Source organism: Paroedura picta, chromosome 1 (genome assembly GCF_049243985.1).
Source record: "Paroedura picta isolate Pp20150507F chromosome 1, Ppicta_v3.0, whole genome shotgun sequence".
NCBI lineage: Eukaryota > Metazoa > Chordata > Lepidosauria > Squamata > Gekkonidae > Paroedura > Paroedura picta.
In genome coordinates this window covers 17,717,709-17,738,947 of record NC_135369.1, presented here as the reverse complement: position 1 = coordinate 17,738,947, position 21,239 = coordinate 17,717,709, and the positions used below count along the sequence as shown (strand labels likewise).

Below are 21,239 nucleotides of genomic sequence, written 5' to 3'. Positions count from 1 at the left end.
AAGACAGAGGTCTTCATCCAAATTTATCTTGGAAGAAACAGCGTGGGTGGCCTTCCCCATCAAAAACAGGCCCATTAATACAACAAAAGAGTGACTGCTTGTTTAACTAAACAAATGTTCACTTTTGGGGGGAAATCTGGGGAACCTCCCCACCAGTTCATTTAAAAAGTATTAAACCACAGGATAAACCTCAGTTGCCTAAGGGGGTGGTGAGCTCCCCCTCACTGGCAGCCTTTAAACAGCAGCTGGACAGATGCTTTTCAGGGATGCTTTAGGCCAGGGGCTCATGGGAATTGTAGTCCATGGACATCTGGAGGGCCACAGTTTGACTACCCCTGCTTTAGGCTAATCCTGCATTGAGCAGGGGATTGGACTAGGTGGCCTCTATAGTCCCTTCCAGCTCTTGATTATATGAATTCCATGAAAAAATATGCATGGATGGCAATTGAGACTTTGATAGAATTCAACTGCCTATAAACAAAATTCTTGACTTATTAGAAGTGGGCCAACATTTTGTGACAGCCAAAATAGCATTCCATTGTACAGGGCAAGCAAAATAAACATGTTAAATGCACGATATTTTTTCATAGGTTCAAGGTGGGTATCCATGTCAGATTGAAGCAGCAGAACATAGTTTGAGTCCAGGGGCACCTTTAAGACCAACTATGTTTTATTCAAGATGTAAGTTTTCGTGTGCATGCACATGCCTGCAGACAGGATCCTTTCATGTTATCTGAATTACTGCCACCAAAAGAAGAGGGAATTTGAAGAAAGCCTAATATGCATGACTCCTCCCTAGTTTACTAGTCCTCAAGAGGCAACATCCAGCCTCCCTGGGGATTCTGCCTCAAAACTCCGGGCTTCACGCTTCCCCACCCGCCCCACCTTGGCCAACTCACATCTCCAGCAAGATTTTGTCTATGTCGGGGCGAAGGCAAAGCTTGTTCAAGAAGCGTTCGAAGATCTCTAGGGTGAACTCGTCAGGTTTGATGGACTCGCTCTGAAGGAAGGGCAGGGGGGAAGAAAAGAAAGAAAAGTTGGATGGCTAAGGGGATAACTCCAGAGAGAAAAGACTGCCCAGACTGAGAGGAGGAAAATAATAAATACTAGGGTCCAAGCCTGTTGCATTCAGGAATACAACAGGCGCTAGACTGGGGGAGGGGGGGAGGAGAGAACTCTATAGATGGCCTCCCCCTTCCCTCAGGACCTGGAAAAGGCTGCAGGCAACTGTTAGGGAACTCACCGACAGGGGCAGTTCTCACACCGCAGGGATTTGCAGCCTCCGAGCCTCAGAGGGAAGTGGAAGGAGGAGGGGGTGGTCAGGGGTGGGGTATGGAAGGCGAATGGCTGGCTGCTGGACAGACAGGCAAGCCGGTTGGAGGAGGAGGAGGCACTCAGAGGCGGGACAGCTGCCCTGAGTGGGTGTTAAGCATTGAGTGACACTTAAGCAATAAGACCAGCTCCTTCTCCAAGCCCTTACCAGGAATATTAAGTGGAACAGATGGGCTTGGGGAGGGCTCTCTGGGCCTCATTCATTATGTTTGTCTAAAGCAGAGATTCCCAGCCAGGGGTCCGCAGGAACTCCAGAGGGGGTCCACGGCTTTCCCCCTCCTGCCTTAATGGATTCGGCCACAAGTTAGGGAACCGGCTGCCTCCACCTGGATGGATTGGTGAGTAGGCCATGGGTGTAAAAATCAAAGGGAGGGGACTGGTTGTGGCATGGTATGGGGGGTCCAGATTGTCTTTTCAGCTCCTGCCCTTCTTTCTGGCCTACATGCACTTTAGTAGTAGTAAAAAAGGGGAGGAACAAAACAAGGGTGAAGATTGCAGGGGGTGATGTCACTTCCAGGGATATGTCACTTTCGGAAGGATGCGACGTGGCCAGTAGACATCAATTCCCGCAATCCTCAAAGCCTGAAAATTCAATTCAGGGGCTCCTCCAAGGTCAAAAGGCTGGAAAAGGCTGATCTAGAGCTACTTCTTCAGCAAAGGAGGGGGCTGAGGTTCAGCAAGAGCACACGATTGGTCCGGCGTCCAATTCCCCAGCATCTCCAGTTAAAATCTCTCAAGAAACAAGCCTTGGGGACAGCGCTTTCGTCACCCATATCCCTGGAGAGCTGCTGCTAGTCAAGGTTGAAAGCACAAACCTTGACAGGTCAGTGGGTCTGATGATGAAGCTGCTTTACGCAAAGCCAGATTCAATTTACCCTGTTGGTTGCTGCGGCAGGATAGAGAAAAGCCTGGCCATATATTGCTCTGGCTCAGAGGAATGATCCAGGCTCCTGAAACGATGTGGGAAACTGAACTAAGGAAATGGATGGAAAATGTCCTGCTCAGACCTCTAAGTCCTTGGGGGTGTGGGAGGCCCTCGTTCATTGAAGGCCCGAGCAAGGAGGAGAGGGAAGGCGGGACAGGAAGAGAAGAGAAGGAGAACCCAGGGAGAAAGGGGGAAATATACCCTGTTAAAATTAAGGCCGCAGGACTCCAAGGCTGTCTCGACCCGCTTCTTGTCAGCGGAGAACATTTTGAGAATGCTGCAAAAAGAAAAAAAAGGAGGCAAGCTGGGGTCTCTGTGTCAAACAGGCAGAGCCGAGGAAACACTAATAAAAAGACAGATGATCCAGGAAGAGACCAAACACGGATGATAAAGGGTTTGGGGGAAAACAGGATGACACACTAGGATAAGCTTGCAGAAACTGGCTATATTTGGTCTAAATAAACTGTGATACTGCTTGGGGGTGGGGTGGGAGCAAAACATTTACAGGAGAGCAGCAGAGGCAGAACAGCTGTTTTCTCAGAGGGAAGACTGAAGAACTGGGTTCAAGGAACAGCGGCACATCTGGGGGGAGGGGGGAATCTCCCTGTACTGTAAACCTCGGTCCACGATAGCGTCTGAGTCACGCACCCCTCTTCCCAGCAGCAAAGCCCACGTTCAGTGCCCTCTCTAGGGATATCACTCAAACTCCAGAGCGCAAGGGTGGGGAAGGACGGGGGGGGGGGGGAAGGATCTTACTTCTTAACGGGGATCCTCCCGTCCTGATTGACTTGCAGTTTAAGCCGAGTATAACTGGGAGGACAAAACCAAGATTAGTTACCGCGCAGCCTTTTCCTTTCTCTGTTGACAGATAGGGCTACTTGGCTCAGGGCCTTCTACCCAACCCCTGTGCCGTAAGATTTCTTGCCGTACCCTTCAGCACCCGCCCCACAAAACCCCTGAAGATCTACCAACCCACAATGGAAGCAGAACAGGCCAGACTAACCAATCCCGTTCAGAAAACATGAAAACCGGAAGTCTTTAAGGTGGGTTGGAATAGGTCTATATCCTCACTTGGATGGCAAAGGCTAGCCTGATCTTGTCAGTTCTCAGTAGCTAAAATGGGTTGGCTCTGGCGAGTCCTTAGATGGGAGACCACCACCAAGGAATTCCAAGGTCCCTATGCAGAGGGCGGCAGTGGCAAACCCCCTCTGTATGTCGTTTGCCTTGAAAGCCCTACAGCAGAGGTGGCTAAACGGTGACTCTCCAGATGTCCGTGGACTACAGTTCCCATGAGCCCCTTGGCAGGGGCTCATGGGAACTGTAGTCCACGGACATCTGGAGAGCCACCGTTGGGCCACCCCTGCCCTACAGGGTTGCCATTCGTCGGCTGTGACCTGACAGCGCCGTACACACAGACAGAACAAACGTATACAAAAAGGCACTCACGCTTTCTGCAAGGAGGTATTCCGGGAGGCGTTCTGAGCTAAGATGTTTGTGGCCAGATTGAACAGTCCTTCTGTCCATATCTGAAAGGAGAGATGGAGGAGGAGGAGGAGAAGAAGAAGAAAAGTTGGTTCTTATATGCCGCTTTTCCCTACCTGAAGCAGGCTCAAAGCGGCTTACAGTCGCCTTCCCTTTCCTCTCCCCACAACAGACACCCTGTGAGGTGGGTGAGGCTGAGAGAGCCCTGAGATTCCTGCTTGGTCAGAAAAGCTTTATCAATGCCGTGGCGAGCCCAAGGTCACCCAGCTGGCTGCATGTGGGGGAGCGCAGAATCGAACCCGGCATGCCAGATTAGAAGTCCGCACTCCTAACCACTACACCAAACTGGTTCCCAGGAACAGGGTGACGCCAGCCACTTGCCTTTGCCTGTTTCCGTCCTGCATAGAAGGGCTAGCCTAGCACACGTCAGACACCAAGAACAAAAGAAGAGTCCTGTTGGATCAGACCGGTGGTCCATCGAGCCCAGCATCCAGCCAACCAGTTCCCATGGAGGGCTAACAACAAGGCATAGATGCTGAGGCCTTCCCCTGATGTTGCCTCCTAGCCCTGGGATTCAGAGACTGAATTTAGACGTTTCCTTATATTGCCTTAAACAGCATTACGATGTCTAAAGAATGAAGTTAAACATCCAGTGTTGTCCCAGTTCAACACAACAGGAGACTCACAGAGAGTGTGGCCGTTTTCAAGCTGCCTTTGTATTCCGTTTTAGCAACTGGTTGCTAATGGGCTTTGCTGTAATTTCAGACAGACCCGTTTTAGTAACTGGCTGCTGGTGGAATTTATCATACAAACCTGCTTGTGTCGGGTTAGCAAAGTGTGGCTGAGCCGTTTTGGAGGGAAGCTCTTTTCTCCGGTTTTCTGCCCGTTCCTTGCACTTCTGAATCACTGTAGTGTGCTCTTCAAGATGTCATTCCTATAATGCCATCCCTCCTGCCCTTTTTTGCCACACCATCTTCTGAAGACTTTGGGGTTTTTTTTAACATTCTAAGTTGAGTGCTATAGTGTTGAAGCAACGTAGCACTTCAGTGCTATAGTGGTTTAGCACTATAGCACTCAACCTCGAACATTCAAGGAAGCTCCAAGGGAGACTGCGCCCCAAAAAGGGGGGGGGGAGTGGCACTGTTTGAAGTTACCATAGTGCTTTAGAGACGACTCATTAATGAATGGAAATTCGCTGTATGAAGCCCCCATCTTTGTATCGCTTCACTCAAAATCAGGCCAACAACAAATAACATCTGGTTTAGAATGGAAGAGCCTCTTGTGGCGCAGAGTGGTAAGGCAGCCGTCTGAAAGCTTTGCCCATGAGGCTGGGAGTTCGATCCCAGCAGCCAGCTCAAGGTCGACTCAGCCTTCCATCCTTCCGAGGTCGGTCAAATGAGTACCCAGCTTGCTGGGGGGTAAACGGTAATGACTGGGGAAGGCACTGGCAAACCAACCCGTATTGAGTCTGCCATGAAAACGCTGGAGGGCGTCACCCCAAGGGTCAGACATGACTCGGTGCTTGCACAGGGGATACCTTTACCTTTACCTTTACTTTTAGAATGGAAATGTAAAAATCTTCCGAGAAAAGCTAAAACATGCAGTGTTTGTTTCGGTGAGACAAGAAAAAGGCTTATAAAATGAAGTATGCTCTTGACACACTGTCCTGATTGGAACAGTCTAGCCTAGCTTAATCTCACCTGATTTGAGAAGCTAAGCAGGGCCAGCCCTGGTTCGTATTAGGATGGGAGGCTCCAAGGAAATCCAAGGTTTCAGAGGCAGACGATGGCAATCCCCTCTGAACATTTCTTGCCTTGAAAACCCTGGGGGGTCACCACAAGTCATCTCTGACTTGACAGCCCTTTCCACTACACCAAGACAGCTACATTTTTTGTCACTTAGGAAAAGGCTTCTTGCAGTCGGCAGAGAGGCTAAAACAACCTGAGCCTGATCCCACAGAACTGTTCGCCTCCTCGCCCACCAAGAAATTCCCCTCCACTGCATGAGGTGCTTTCTGTATGAAGGAAGGAGCACCACAGCTAGGAAAGATCTTCAGGAACCATCTCCCCTGGGGTGTCACTTAATTAAACCAAATAGTGGGACAGAAGAACTTCACCAGAGCATCAACATGTGAAATTCACTAGCAAATTATAGTGAAGTCCAGGGGGCTTTATGAAAGGTTTCCAGGGGTAGTCAAACCGCGGCCCTCCAGATGCCCATGGACTACAATTCCCATGAGCCCCTGCCAGCGAACGCTGGCAGGGGCTCATGGGAATTGTAGTCCATGGACATCTGGAGGGCCGCAGTTTGACTACCCCTGGAATTCATGGAGAAAGTCGGCTACCAGCTGAGAAGACAAGGCATGGCTCAGCGGCAGAGCATCTGCTCAGACCTGCTGAAAAATCCTCATTCCAATCCCCAGCATTCAGCAACGCGAAAGGCAGTGAAAGTTGCCGCCCGTCAGAATAAGCAACACTGAGACCGAAAGATTACCTCAGTATAAGGGAACCTCATGTCTTCAATGGTTAAACGGACAAGGCGTCCTGTTTCAGCAAGGCCAGCTGGCGGCAGAGGCCCAGAGGGCTATTTGGTTTGGCCCTCAAGCTCAAATTTAGCAACGTGTAAATTATTTGGCGTTCGTAAGTTCACACTGTAATCTTAGAAGCGTGTCGTTTTTTATTATGACTGCAGGCCTCAAGAGCGGGAGTTGGTCTAGGCCTCCTCAGACCTCTGGGAGGGCCTGTGATTCACCATAAGGCAGGGGTAGTCAACCTGTGGTCCTCCAGGTGTTCATGGACTACAATCCCCATGAGCCCCTGCCAGCAAATGCTGGCAGGGGCTCATGGGAATTGCAGTCCATGAACATCTGGAGGACCACAGGTTGACTACCCCTGCCATAAGGTACATACAAACCGGGCTGTTTATTTGCATTTCTTACTCTACCTTATGTGCATTTCTTACTCTACGCAGGCATCCCCGCAGGCATCTTCCCAAACAATGCTCTTATCCTACCTTAGCCGTGTCATCCTGGACGACCGCCATGAAGTTGAGGAAGCTGACGTTGACCAGGTCCGGCCCATACACAACCGTCACCAACTTATCCTCGGGCCGTTGCTCCGAGCCCCCGAAGCCAAGCATCTCTCGGATTTTGGGGTCCTGAGGCACAGCAAGGGAGAAGCTGAATACGGCCAGCTCCATTCACCCAGGCGTCATGGCGCTAGAGAGAATCTGAGGGGGAAATGGCTTTTCCTTCCCAGCAAAGTCAATTCATGCAGGCATTGCATTGCCTCACAGTACATCTCTGATTCTTACTTTAAATACAGAGGAAACGTAACCGCTGTTTTCATGGCGAAAGAAGTCAAACATAGACACGTTTCTCTGCTGACGTGCAGAAAAACACAGTGTTGGGGGCGAGAAGCTGAAATATTCCACCTCCTCTGCCATTCCATGTTCCCAATTTGAATTGGGCCCTGCAGTAATCGGGGAAATACAGTCCCTACAGTTGTTGTCTGGTTATGGAGAGTGCAAGTCTGGAAAACCCGAACCTGGCTCGTGGGCAAAACCCGTGTGTGGCCCAGGACTAAGGCAGCAAAATTGGGAACGAGCCTCAAACTCACGGCCACCTTCCTCAGGAACTTCCTCCATACCAGGGGTCCCCAGCCCTTTTAAGACAGACAGCTACTTTGGAATTCCAATAGGGTATAGTATGAACAGTTACAAAATGGCTACCACAGGAGGTGGAGCCAGCCACAAAATGGCTACCACAGAAGGTGGAGCCAGCCACAAAATGGCTGCCGCAGCTCACTTTCAATCAGTACTTGAGCTGTACTGGCAGCTGTTGCCACAGTAACATTCTTTAAAAATCTGTACTGCCAATCCAATGGCCGATTAGATGACTTATCATAGAATCATAGAGCTGGGAAGTACCTCCAGGGTTATCTAAGCCAACTCCTTGCACAATGTAGAAACTTGCTGAGCTAAAGCCCCACACCGCTTCTAAAAAACTTGGTTAGCACCAGGAAAGGTGTCGGCGGGCGTCATGGCACCCATAATCACCACACTGGGGACCCCTGCTCTGCACTATGTATAGAATAGCAGCCTTCAAGCTTGTTAGATGACTGTAACAGTCACAGTAACTTTGTAAGGCCGGCCAGTAGTATCTCCATGTTACGAAAGTGGGGAAGGAGTGCTGAAACCCAGAAGATCTTTGGTCAAGACCACTTTGCAAGTTCAAAGTGGGGATTTCTTCACTTATGACTAAGCTCTTTGCCACCCAGTTGCTACGTGAGCTCTCAGTACCACAAACTCCCATAAGCACAGAAAGAAATCACAGGGCATACCCCTCATCCTTAAGGTTTCTTTCTTTTTAAGTTCCTCATCAGTATGTCTGCCTGTCTTCTATTTATTTCTTTTCCTTCTCAAAATCCAGAGCCAAGGACTTCCAGTACCCTGTATAACTTCTAGCTAGTTGCCACAAATAACAGAAGCCAATTTAATGATGTTAATTTCTTTTTTTTTTAAAGCAAACAGATTTTATGGCTTATACCTGCAGAATTCAGCTTTATTCATTGCAGAATCCAAAATTAAGTGCAAAGTATGCTTATCTGTAAAAGGAGCGGTGGGAGAGGCAGGCTACACAAAATCAAGGATATTTCCCATCTGAGCACAGAGAGGGTAGCCAGGAATGGGGGAGGTGTTAAATATCCCACTGCCATAGGTTTGCCAACCTCCAGGTTGCCCCTGGAGATCTCCAGGTTTCTAGAGGTCTACATTACCTGTAGGTTTCCAGGATACAGAGATCAATTCTCTAGGAGAAAATGACTTCTCTCCTCCCCAAGCTCCACCCTCATCCCCAAGCTCCACCCCCAAAATCTCCAGCCATTTCCCATCCCAGAGCTGGCAACCCTGGCCTGCTCTGAACTGCACAATGTTTTACTACAAAATCAGATTCATCAGGTCTATTTATTTTATTTCAAACACTTTATCCTGCCTTTCCACCCAAAAAGGCTCTTGCCAAGGCAGCAAACATAAAAACATAAAAACATCCAAACACTGAATCAGCATTTAAAGTGTAAAATAATTTCATAAGAACATATGAACCCATAAGCGTGATTCAAGTCACAGTTTATTTTTACTGTAGCCAACAAGTGAAATCATTTAACTTGTGCACAACTATTCAGACCCGCCTGAATCTATATTCAAATCCTTGTGCGCTTCAAAAGTGATGCATAATGGCTATTGTTCTTTCTCCTCACTGAGACTCAGCTAGTACCCCCTTCCTTCACTGTGGGAAGATAGCAGGGAACAAACCAGGATCTCCATACTTGTAAATCGTGTAGAATCATAGAATCATCGAGTTGGAAGGGACCTCCAGGGTCATCTAGTCCAACCCTCTGCAGAATGCAGGAAATTCACAACTACCTGCCCACCACAGTGACCCCAATTCTAAGCACCCAGATGATACCTCCCCCACCCCCAACCAGAATCACTGGCCAGTAGAACGGTATTCCAAGCTAAACATGGGAAATAAGTTACCTGCAAACCATGACTTTAGACGCTGGTCTGACCTACAATAAGCATACTTAGCCTGCATTCAGACAACCATATGAGCCGTATTTAGGTCCAAATAAACTACGGTTCTAAAATGAGTCCAACGGTTTCTCAGCATTGTGGTTACCTTTGGGAGTTTGGCGTACCGCCCGGTCCGCGTGTCCCGGATAGAGCTGATGTCCAGAATGTCAACTTCCTGGGAAGGGATGAGGTGGGCAGAGGAAGGGGAAAAAAAGACCCCCTTAGCACAATGTCCGTTAGGAGCCAATGTTACACTTTTCCAGCATCATATTGCATGAACAAGAGCTACGAAACATGTTAATTAGGCTGGGTAGCAAGGTCTTTCCCCAACACGACAAGCTGCACATTAATTTTAGCTTGCTAGCCGGCTGCCGGGTTCAGCTGCACAAACAGATGCTTATTTTTGCATAGCCGCTTCCAAGGAGGAAAGAAAAAGAGACACACACACAAAAAATCATTTGTATCCATTATCCTTCGCCCCAGGCTGGCCATTAACACAAATTTCCCCTTTCATATTCAAGAATGTTAATGTTCCGGCTCTCTCGTCCTTTCTCTAATGGAACTGCAACACAATCTTTTCATTTTTATCAAAGCACGTTTCCATTAATTATTACGGTCAGTTTGTTGCTTATGGTGAAGCACAGGAATTCTCTTCACTGTCAAATGCCAGGGCCTGGACTCGTCAGAACTCCGACGCTAAACAAGGTCAGGTCTGGTTAGAATTTAGATGTGAGACCATGCAGAGTCCAGGGTTGTCACACGGAGCAAACAAAGGTAAAATCATCTCTGAACATCTCTTTCCTTGAAAACTCTATGGCAAGGGTGGCTCTCCAGATGTTTGTGGACTACAATTCCCACGAGCCCCTGGGAATTGTAGCCCAAGGACATCTGGAGAGCCACAGTTTGGCCACCCTGCTCTACAGCGTCTCCATGAGTTAGCTGTGACTTGACTGTACTTTCTCTCAGTTATGCTGGGAGAATACCAAGATGGTTTATCATGTGTCTACATAACAGGCGCTTGATAGACCGAGAGAGTCCCTGTCCCAAGGAGCTAACTTTCTACAATCTAAGACGAGAGAAGGAAGTGGGCAGGGGCAAGGAAACACAGGCCATAGCCAGGAAAATGAATTTTAATAGGGAAAATTGTAAAGTATTACATTTGGGTAATAATGATGCATAAATATAAGATGGGGGAATGCCTGGCTTGATAGTAGTACATGGGAAAGGGACTGGGGAGTTTTGGTGGACAATAAGCTGAATATGAGCCAACAGTGTAATACGGCAGCTAAGCTGGCAAAGGCGATGTTAGGCTGCATTGTTAGGAGCACAGAATCTAGAGCAGCCTTCCTCAACCTTTTTGGGACTATGGCCCTTTAGGAGCTCTCCTCAGGTTCCAGGGCCCCCCTCTGTAGGCTGGCCCTTGCGCAATGAGCCAGGCTTAAAAAGGCCTAAGCTAAGAATGAGCTAACTATACTGAACTTACCTTGTCTTATATATACACGCGAGACATATTCCTGGGATATTCCACCAAGAGAAGCATGTACATTCTTTTTTTTCCCCCTTCAATGTATTAATTCAACCCTTTGGGCTCCTCTTCTCACATTTTTCCGTCTGTGATACATACCCCTCAAATGCGCCAGGGCCTCCCAGGTGGCCCAGTTGAGAATGGCTGATCTAGAGCCAGGGAAATTGGAATCCCACTCTATTCTGCATTGGTTAGACCTCCTTTGGAATACTGCGTCCAGTTCTGGGTGGTGCAATTCAAGAAGGATGTTGACAAGTTGGGAAGTGTTCAGATAAGGGTGACTAGGATAGCTGAGGGGTTGGGATCCAGGCCTTGCAAGGAGAGGCTGAGAGATTCGGGCATGTGTAGAATAATAGAGTTGGAAGGGGCCATACAGGCCCATCTAGTCCAACCCCCTGCTCAATGCAGGATCAGCCCAAAGCTGATTTGTGTGGTTTGGAGAAGGGCAAGAGGTGATATAGAATCATATAATCATAGAGTTGGAAGGGACCTCATGTGTCATCTAGTCCAACCCCCTGCACTATGCAGGACGCTCATATCCCAATCGCTCTACTGTAACCTGCCACCCCTTTGCTTTCAAAGAATCAGCCTCTCCATCAGATGGCTATGCAGCCTCTGTTTAAAAATCTCCAAAGATGGAGAACCTACCACCTCCCGAGGAAGCCTGTCCCACTGAGAAACCACTATAACTGCCAGGGACTTCTTCCGGATGACAGCTAGGTTAAACTAGGTAAAAGGTAGACATGTTGAAGAGGGCACCAACTTGGTTTCCTGCAGCTTTAGAGACAAGGACTAGCAGCCGTGGGTTCAAATGATGGGAAAGGAGGTTCCACTTAAATATTAGAAGGCATTTTCTGAGGGGGAGGGCTGTCTGTAGATGGAATGGGCTGCCTCCGTGGATGGTGGAGTCTCCGTTGCAAGTTTTTAAGAGATTGGATGAGCACCCAGGAGTGTATGATTTTTAAGATGTTAGTCGGTGCTTGGATGGGGGTATCAGCAGGGCTATTTTAATGCTTTGGCCCAATGGGCACTTGCCTGGGGGCCCCACGAGCATAGGGGCCCCACGCTAATCTGTGTATGTTAAGTGACTCCCCATAAATAAATACAACTGTACAGGAGAACGTTCTTTTCCAAGACTGAAACCTATAAGAAATCTGCTTTGTGGCATGATGGGGCTGCATCGTTTGAACTGGCTTGAGTGCATGGAAAATGGCATCCTGAAGACCACTGACTTACAGCTCATAATAAAGCAATTCTCCGAAAAGAAATGCCACGTGTCAATAAAATATTTTCATACTATCAACCATTTAGAAGAAGAAGAGTTGGTTCTTATATGCCGCTTTTCTCTACCTGAAGGAGGCTAAAGCGTCTTCCAGTCGCCTCCCCTTCCTCTCCCCACAACAGTCACCCTGTGAGGTGGGTGAGGCTGAGAGAGCCCTGATATCACTGCCCAGTCAGAACAGTTTTATCAGTGCTGTGTTGAGCCCAAGGTCACCCAGCTGGCTGCATGTGGGGGAGCGCAGAATCGAACCCTGCATGCCAGATTAAAAATCCTCACTCCTAACCTCTACACCAAGCTGGCTTTACTTTTTATTCCTGTGAGTGGTTGTCGTAGGGGCCCCAGAACACTGGTTTGCCCAGGAGCCCATAATGTCGTTAAGATGGCCCTGGGTATCAGAGTTGGGGGCTGGTTGGAAGTGGCATTTTAATTGCTGTTTTAATGGTTGTATTTTATGGAATGTTGCAAGCCTCCACAAGCCAGCTGGACTGGGAGTGGTGGCCTATAAGCCAGGGAGGGAGGGATGTCTCCAAGAAGGTACTCTGTGTGATTCTGATTCAGGGATGCATGGTCCAACAAAATGACTCAGCAGGCAAGATCTACTAAGAGGTTCATGGAAAGGCACACTTTGCGGAAGCTTTCGAAGGAACCCCAGAAGGCTACACCCAAGTATTCCAGGACGTGCTTCCAGTTAGGAGGGAGGGGAAGCCTTCCAACAGCCAAGCTTGGTGTGCACAGAAGGAGCAAAGCAGTGCCACACTGGGACAGAAGCATGGAGACATGCAACCACGGAGAGCTAAGGAGGTAACTTACAGGAAGTTTGTTCTGCTGTCCAGGCAGGAAATCAGTGCATGGATTTAAGGAGAGGGATCATATGATTAGACAGGCAAAAGAGGTGAATAATTTTGATGACAGTGAGATGCTGGCAACGCAAATTCAAGGCATTTTCATCCTCCCCAAAACCCATCAGACCAAAGACTGTTTTAAGATAAGCAGCATCCCTGCTTCCCACGACAGTCTACCTGAACGGCTCCTGCACTCACCATTTCCGCTCTGGGTCAGGGCTGCCGTGTAACACTCAGCCGACACATAAAATCAGAGTCCAGTAGCACCTTTAAGACCAACAAAGATTTATTCAGGGCGTGATGAAGAGTGCTTGCACTCGAAAGCTCACGCCCTGAATAAATCTTTGTTGGTCTTAAAGGTGCTCCTGGACTCTGATCTTATTGTGCTACTTCAGATCTACACGGCTACTCATTTGAATCAGCCAACACATGTACAGGTTCAGGAGGCAATATCTCTTAGACAGGAGCCAACTACACCCCTAGGCTGCTCCCAAGGAGCCACGGCTGCATCCTTAGGGTGGTCACTTTTCCCTGTTTAAAGCTGCAGCCAGCAAGGGTCAGCAGCTTTGGCCCATTTGACAGATGTCATAGAATCATGGAGTTGGAAGGGGCCATACAGGCCATCTAGTCCAACCCCCTGCTCAACGCAGGATCAGCCCAAAGCATCCTAAAGCATCCAAGAAAAGTGTGTACCCAACCTTTGCTTGAAGGCTGCCAGTGATGTCCTTTAGCACTGGGATGGGAAGGCCCCAAGTCAGTCCAGGGTTGCTACAGAAGCAGGCAACAAAAAAGAATCTGTCCAATGGCTTAATCAAAGTTAAGAGTCTCTGTTGTCTCTTTATTTCCACCTGGACTCAAGACAGTCTCTAGATTTTCTGTTTTCAGTGCTTTCATCAGTGGCAAAACGAGTCCTCCACAAAGTTGTTGTTAATAAATTCACTATGTTCACTGAAAGTGCTGTCGTTTTCGATAATCACTTGAAAATATCATTAGGCGAAAAAACGGTATCTCGGTGTGGAGAGTCAAGGCTGTAAAGCCAGGGGTAGTCAACCTGTGGTCCTCCAGATGTTCATGGACTACAATCCCCATGAGCCCCTGCCAGCATTTGCTGGCAGGGGCTCATGGGAATTGTAGCCCATGAACATCTGGAGGACCACAGGTTGACTGCCCCTGCTGTAAGCCACTGATGAAAGCACTGATAACGGCGAGTAATCAAGAGAGCGTTTTGGCAGAGTCCAGGTGGAAATAAAGAGATAACAGACTCAGTTGATTAAGCCATTGGACAGATTCTTTCTTCCTTTGTTGTGTTTTCGGGATCGTCCGCTTTCTTCTTGCAGCACAGAAGCGGACAATGGCAGGCCACCTCTGCGTGTCTCTTGCCTTGAAAGCCTTTGGGCTGTGACTTCCTGGCAGTCTTCTTGGCAGAGTACGAAATCCAGCCGCTCCCCGCCTTCCAGCATTCTACAGCCGGCCCGTGGAAAGCTGACAAGCACATTTTTAAAGTGGATTAAACACCCCATGGGGCCTTCTGCTTGTAATAAGGCTAAGCGCTATTAGGCTATTTCCACTTGGATTTCTCCCCCCACTAGATGCCATGGGCAGATTACCCATCCCCACCAGGGCCCCACCCCGACCACCATCCGCATGACATGAAGGCCAACCCGGATCAGATTAAAGGCTGGTTTAAGATAAGCATCTCTGCTTCCCTCCGCAGCCCAATAGATGCTCCTAGGAAGTTCAAAAGCAGGGCATAAAGGCAACCCCAATCCCCTGTCGTCTACCTGGTAGCATCTGAGACTCAGAGACTGCATCTCAAATGGGAGGTGCTGTCTAGCCATTAACCATCCATAGACAACTAGCCTCCACGAACAGCTCCACGAGTCCAGCAGCACCTTGCAGAGAAACAAGGTTTCGCTGTATCTGAAGAAGTGAGCAGCGACTCACGAAAGCTCGTAACCTTCCACAAACGTGGTTAAGTCTCTAAAAGTTTATATCTAGATCTAGATATAGATAAGTTTATATCTTGAACAGTTCCGCAGGGCCTGCAAAAGGGAGCTCCTCCACCAGGCATTTTGTTGAGGTTGGCCTGAAGCACTGCTTCCCAAAGGCCCCCCCCCCGAGCCCCCCTCTTATGGCACCCACCATAATTCCGCCCAACCCACTGGGCTACCAGTAGGAAATCTTGCTCTCTTACTGGACTCAAGCGTTGCTCCTCTGCTGTAGAACAGCACGGCTACCTTTGAAACTGGCCTCCATGAATCGGTTGAATTCCCTTTTAAAGTGAATGACCAAGACCAGATACCAGGGGAGCAGCCGTGGATCAGTGGTGGAGCGTTTGCTCTGCATGCAGAAAGTCCCAGATTCAATCCCCAGCATCTCCAGTTAAAAAGGACCGGGGAGTAGACAATGTTAAAAATTTTAAACAGTGGCTGGATAGCCATCTGATGGAGTGGCTGATTGTGTGAAGGTTCAAGGGGGTGGCAGGTTACAGTGGATGAGTGATAGTTGTGTGAGTGTCCTGCATAGTGCAAGGGGTTGGACTAGATTACCCAGGAGGTCCCTTCCAACTCTGATTCTGTGACCCTGGACAACATTGATTTTGATGGATCAAGAGTCTGATTCGGTATAAGGAAGCTTCATGATTGGCCTTGAGTTGCAATGGATTGCGTCATTTATATGCAACGTTTGGGCAATAGGGATGTTCCAGAGGGGCTGGGGCTGTGTTTGACTTCTGGAGAGAGCTTACACTAACGGAGTCCCTTTCCTCATGCTCTGGATCCCACTATCTGCCTGTTGCCCTCCCCTCCCCGGTTCTCTGTGCCTCTAGCCTGGCTGCTCCAGCGCCCGTCGGAAGAGAGGAGGAAGAGAGGCGGCGGAAGCTGTATATAGCCACTTAAGCTAACTATTCTGTCTTGGGTCTCGGCCAGATGTAAAAGAGCTCCTAACCACAGGGAAATTGTGCGGTGGCAAAGAATGGAAGGCCATTGAGGCTTCCCTCCGGTCAAAGGGAAATTGTTACTGAGGGTGGGGAGGACGGCCAGAAAAAGGGAGGGGAAAGAAAAGCCACGGCAAGGGGGGGGGGGGAGGAAAGTTGTTTTGGAGTTCAGGTGTCCAAAGCTAACAGCACACCCCTAGAAGGCGTGGTACATTTTTCTCTCGATGCGTAGACAGGAAATGAAATCTGGATTTATCTTTTGAAAACAAATCAAGACTTAGATCTCCCTTCTTCTCAGAACTACGGAAAGACAGAGCGGACGAAAACCGCTACACAAACCTACAGCCGCGCGCTCTCCTCCCTGAGTTCCCCTTTAGGTCCACCGCAAAGGGTCTACCCCTGCCGTCCCTGCAACAAGCAAGAACAAGGAGGAAAGAGGGAGCCAAGAGCCCAGACTGCTGCCCCGAGGAGCCTGGGTTCCACCTGCTCCTTTTAACCCACTTCTCTCCGTCAAATGGAGAACAATGTCCCCGGATGAACAACAAAACATTCCTCAAATATTTAAAACCCACGTTTCACATTGCAGAATCCGCCTGATGCCATACAAACTAACAGTGGGGTGGGGTGGGGTGGGGTGGGGTGGGGGGCCCTCCTGTGAAGAGCAGATAATTTCCAAGAGGGGGTCCCCCCCTCTATGGCAGGGGTGGCCAAACTGTGGCTCCCCAGACATGTATGGACTACAACTCCCACAAGCCCCTGTGCACTACGCACAGAGGCAAACAAATGCAAGATTAATTGGCGCTACCCGCAAATAAAAACCCGCAGCAAATGTTTTTAAAAGACAGGGGGCCAACCAAGGGGAGGAAATACACGTGGGGAAATTGCAAGGAGGGGGAAATTCCACAGAGCAAGAGTGGAGGAGGCGAGGAGAACGGGATTCCCCTAATTGCAAGTCCCCAGCTAGTTTTATCTTCTACGAGCACATTAAGGCACAATTCAGCATCACCCGAGCCAATACAGCTCTGTGAGCTACCCTTAACTGGGGAAGGTGTTTTTAAACTGTTTGGCTCTGCATAAGCTTTCAAACTTATTCAGAGCCAGTGGTTAAGAGCAGTGTCCCCTAATCTGGGGAGCTGGGTTTGATTCCCTGCTCCTCCACACAAAGAAGAAGAAGAGTTGGTTCTTTTATGCTGCTTTTCTCTACCTGAGGGAGTCTCAAAGCGGCTTACGTTCGCCTATCCGTTTCCTCTCCCCACCACAGACACCCTGTGAGGTGGGTGAGGCTGAGAGAGCCCTGATATCACTGCTCGGTCAGAACAGCTTTATCAGGGCTGTGGCGAGCCCAAGGTCACCCAGCTGGCTGCATGTGGGGGAGTGCGGAATCAAACCCTTAGAAGTCCACACTCCTAACCACTACACCTAGCTGGCCAGCTGGGTGACCTTGGGCTCGTCACAGTCCTGTTAGAGCTGTTCTCGCAGAGCAGTAATGTCAGAGCTCTCTCGACCTCACCTATCTCACAGGATGGTCTGTTGTGAGGAGAGGAAGGGAAGGAAATTGTAAGCCACTTTGAGACTCCTGGTAGAAAGAAAAAAAAAACAGCATGTAAGAACCGACTCTTCTTTTCACTTCAGGAAGTCCACAACACAGAATAAGGACAATTTCTGAAAAGGCCCAGGACTGGGCAGTAGCTGCTCTGGTAGATCTACAAAGGATATCCCACAGACTAAGATCCCAGGCCGATTGGGTCAGATCTCGTAAGCTATACAAGGTCGGCCCTGGTGAATACTTGGCTGGAAGATCTCCAAGGAATACCAGAGTAGCGATGCTGAAGCAAGGGCACTCTGTCTCTGAACATCTCTGGCTTTGCAAACCTTACAGGGTCGCCAGAGGTCAACCGAGACTCCACTGTCTGCCACCAAGATGAGGAAACTGCAATACCCACGTGGGAGAGGCCTGTCATTAACCGGGAAGGAGTGTGCATGAAGGGACAGCAATGCAGCAGATCTCTTGAGCAATTCAAGCCCAGAGCACCCTTGCTTAAGCACCTTTCAAGGGCTCTGGGGGAATTCCGTTTCTTCTAGCAGAAGGCCAGAGATACAGAAGAAACTCCACCCCAGCAAGGATACTCTATGGAAGTCTTCCCCAACCCCCGGACTGCGGACTGGTACTGGGCCGCGGAGCCCTCAGTACCGGGCCGCAGCAGGGGGGAGGGAGGCGTGTTTGCCCGCGCCCGCGCCTCCCTCTCCCCCACCGATCCCCAGGCCTCCCTTCCCCCTCGGTCCCCGGCCTGAAAAAGGTTGGGGACCCACTGCTCTATGGAGTCCTAGGTTTATAGCAATTAAGGAAGAGAGCATGTTAGTTTGCAGGAATGGAACAAAACTCAACTCGACTAGCACTTATCAGACTAAAAACATTTCTTCCCCAGGGTACAAGCTTTCAGCGAGCCAAAGCTCATTGGCAGAAACAAATCAGGACAACTTCTTATCAGGCCTTCGGTCTGAGGGAGGAGGTGGGAGGGAGGTTATGAAAAAGGACCAGTCGGAAACAGGGCAGCAGTGGCACAAGGCAAAATGTAACCCCCTTGACTAATCAGAATCCTGCATCCTTTATTCAGCCCTGAGGGGGCTCGCTGTCCTGAACTTGTTAATGAATTCTTGTTCATCAGTCTCGCTAAGCGGATGGCTTTAAAAACCTCCAGTTCCACTTGTATTTCTCATCGCAATCCCAACTCGGGGAGTTAAGCATCTGCTTTAGAGACAGAAGGTCCCAGGTTTGGTAACAAGAATTGGGAAAAACCTTCCTCTACCTCACAGCAGCAGAAAAGGCAAAGGTGATAACTATTTATTTATTCTTTTGTGTGTGTGTGTGTGTGTATTTTTATACCACCCACCCATACGGCTCAGGGCGGTTACAATCTAAGATTGTATCGTATTTCAGGCACATTAGGAATACTGGCACGCCATGGTGGGCGCAGTCTCAAAATGGCCACCAAGGAGGGTGGGGCCAGCCGCAAAATGGCTGCTGCAGTTTCCGTGCGCTGCAGTGCGCTGATCCGTGCGCTGCAGTGGCAGCTGCTTCCAATTGCAGCGTTTTGAAACAAATTTGCACAAGCCATCAGAGCTCCAGTAGCCAATCAAAAGCCTTGCTTCTGATTAGCCACTGGGGCTCTGATGGCTTGTGCAGATTACTAACCCAGTATAAAGGAGCTTCTGCCTCTGCGGTTGCCCAACCACCCCATCAGTTCAGTCCTCATTGACAGAAGGTGCCGAGTTTCAATTCCGGGCAGACAGAAGGTGCCGAGTTCAATTCCAAACATCTCCCCTTAAATCTTGATCACAGGCACTAGGAAAAGCTGTTTCCCTGCTGACACCCCAGGAAACCAACGGCCACTTGGAAGGAGAGCTTGAGGGACCATCGGTTTTGACTCAGAACAGGGCCCTTGAATTTCCCAAACCTCAGCGGTCAGGTTTCAGGTTGGTGGTGGCGGTGACTGCAGGGGGGGCTGTGGCCAAGCCAGAAAAGTGAAGAAAGCAAACCGGGTAGGGAAGAAACAAGAGGTTGCCTGTTTTTACGTTCCCTCCCTGCTCTTTTCTCTCTCCCTTTGACTCCGGCCTCCGCTGACTCGCCAAACCAGCTCAGCGACTGAAGGCATGACAAGAGAGTGGAATGAAAGGAGTCTGCTCCGTATCACTCCTTCCCCTGGGGCGGAGGGGGAGACAGGACGGCTGGCAGCTGAACTCTGGCTGGAGTGCTTGCCTGGCCCTTCCAGCAAGAAGTGTTGCAAAAAATATCATCCTTGGCACTCCTGGGGGGCGCCAGAAACCCTGGGAAAACTTTATGAGAAGGGCATGAGGGAGAGAAGGACCTCACCACCCCTACATGAGAAAAGGCCTCTCTAGGAACCCCTCACTGCTTGTTTTAACCCTTGGTTCCCCTTGGGAAAAAACCTACAAAGGGAATTCTTGCTAACAATTCCCAGCCGGACAAAGAGTTTAAATGAGCAGTTCCTAGATAGAAAGGCTTCTTGCTGTTGACAAAACCCCAAGAATGCATTACAGCAGGGGTAGTCAAACTGCGGCCCTCCAGATGCCCATGGACTACAATTCCCATGAGCTCATGTAGGGCCAAAGTTTGACTACCCCTGCATTACAGGGTTAGAACATGAGAGGAAAACAGGTGGATTTCATGGTGTCCCCCACCTATTCTTAACCACCCATGCTGAGCAACAGGGAATTTTGTCCCGCTGGCCCTGACTCTGGGCAACAAACCAGCAGACTGGGTAGAGCATAAAAGCTAGTTCAGACTCCTTCCTGCCCCTGGCTGGCAAGATAAGAGGGTGTTCATGAATGCCAAGGGTTTCCGGGCTTGGTCATACTGCCACGGCGATAAGAAGCCGGGCTTGTAACAGAAAAAGCCAAATACACCAACAATTCAGCAGGGGGTGAAGGAAGAGGAACAGAGGGTTTGCTTAAGCCAGTGAATACCTACCATGCTGGGGCCAGTCCAGTAGAGAAAAAACCCTTGCAGATCCACCCGCAGGGTCACGAGAGCCCGATTGGTTGGTTCCTGGGAAAGAGAAAGGAAATAATCAGCACCCTTTCGCCAAATTACAGGGAAATACTAATTCATTGTTTGTAGTGCACCTTCAGTGGAACAGATGCTTCAGAAGGTCACGGACGTAAAAGTAGGCCTCTGCCCCACCAATCTAAGGGATGTAAACATAGGCCTCTTTCCCAAGAACTACAAACACAGAAGTTAGCACAGATTTATGGAGGTTACTGATGACTTCCAGTCTCCAGATATGCTAAGGTAAAGGTAAAGGTATCCCCTGTGCAAGCATTGGGTCATGTCTGACCCTTGGGGTGACGCCCTCTAGCGTTTTCTTGGCAGACTCAATACGGGGTGGTTTGCCAGTGCCTTCCCCAGTCATTACCGTTTACCCCCCAGCAAGCTGGGTACTCATTTTACCGACCTCGGAAGGATGGAAGGCTGAGTCAACCTTGAGCCGGCTGCTGGGATCGAACTCCCAGCCTCATGGGCAAAGCTTTCAGACTGCTGCCTTACCACTCTGCGCCACAAGAGGCTCTTCCAGATATGCTAGGTTAATGGAATCTCCATAAACAGGGGACGTATACTTCTGATTTACCAAGCATCAGGGCAAAAAACCAGGAGAAAGTCGACCATTTCCATGTTTGGCTTGTGAGTTTGCAGAAAACGTTTGGCAGAAAGCAGAATGCTAGGTCCCCAACCCTTCTGGGTCACCGCTGGCATTCAGGACAAGGACAGCGGGCCCAATAACAAAAATGGCTGCAGCAAGAGTCAGCGTCGACCATACAATGGCAGG

General features: G+C 49.4%; 1 protein-coding gene across 4 annotated transcripts in view; it reads right to left on the bottom strand.

The window, feature by feature from the left end:
* PLCB3 (phospholipase C beta 3) overlaps positions 1-21,239 on the bottom strand; it is a 75,807-nt gene that overhangs the window by 41,636 nt on the left and 12,932 nt on the right. For 2 of the 4 annotated variants that reach the window (XM_077324202.1, XM_077324204.1), the window contains exons 2-9: positions 20,384-20,461; positions 12,928-12,942; positions 9,417-9,485; positions 6,752-6,895; positions 3,704-3,783; positions 3,014-3,067; positions 2,459-2,534; positions 900-1,000 (exon numbers count right to left, since the gene is read on the bottom strand). In XM_077324202.1, coding sequence (XP_077180317.1) covers positions 900-1,000; positions 2,459-2,534; positions 3,014-3,067; positions 3,704-3,783; positions 6,752-6,895; positions 9,417-9,485; positions 12,928-12,942; positions 20,384-20,461 — 617 coding nt within the window. The remainder of the gene's footprint in view (positions 1-899; positions 1,001-2,458; positions 2,535-3,013; positions 3,068-3,703; positions 3,784-6,751; positions 6,896-9,416; positions 9,486-12,927; positions 12,943-20,383; positions 20,462-21,239) is intronic. The other 2 variants (XM_077324203.1, XM_077324205.1) reach the window with 1 other exon arrangement.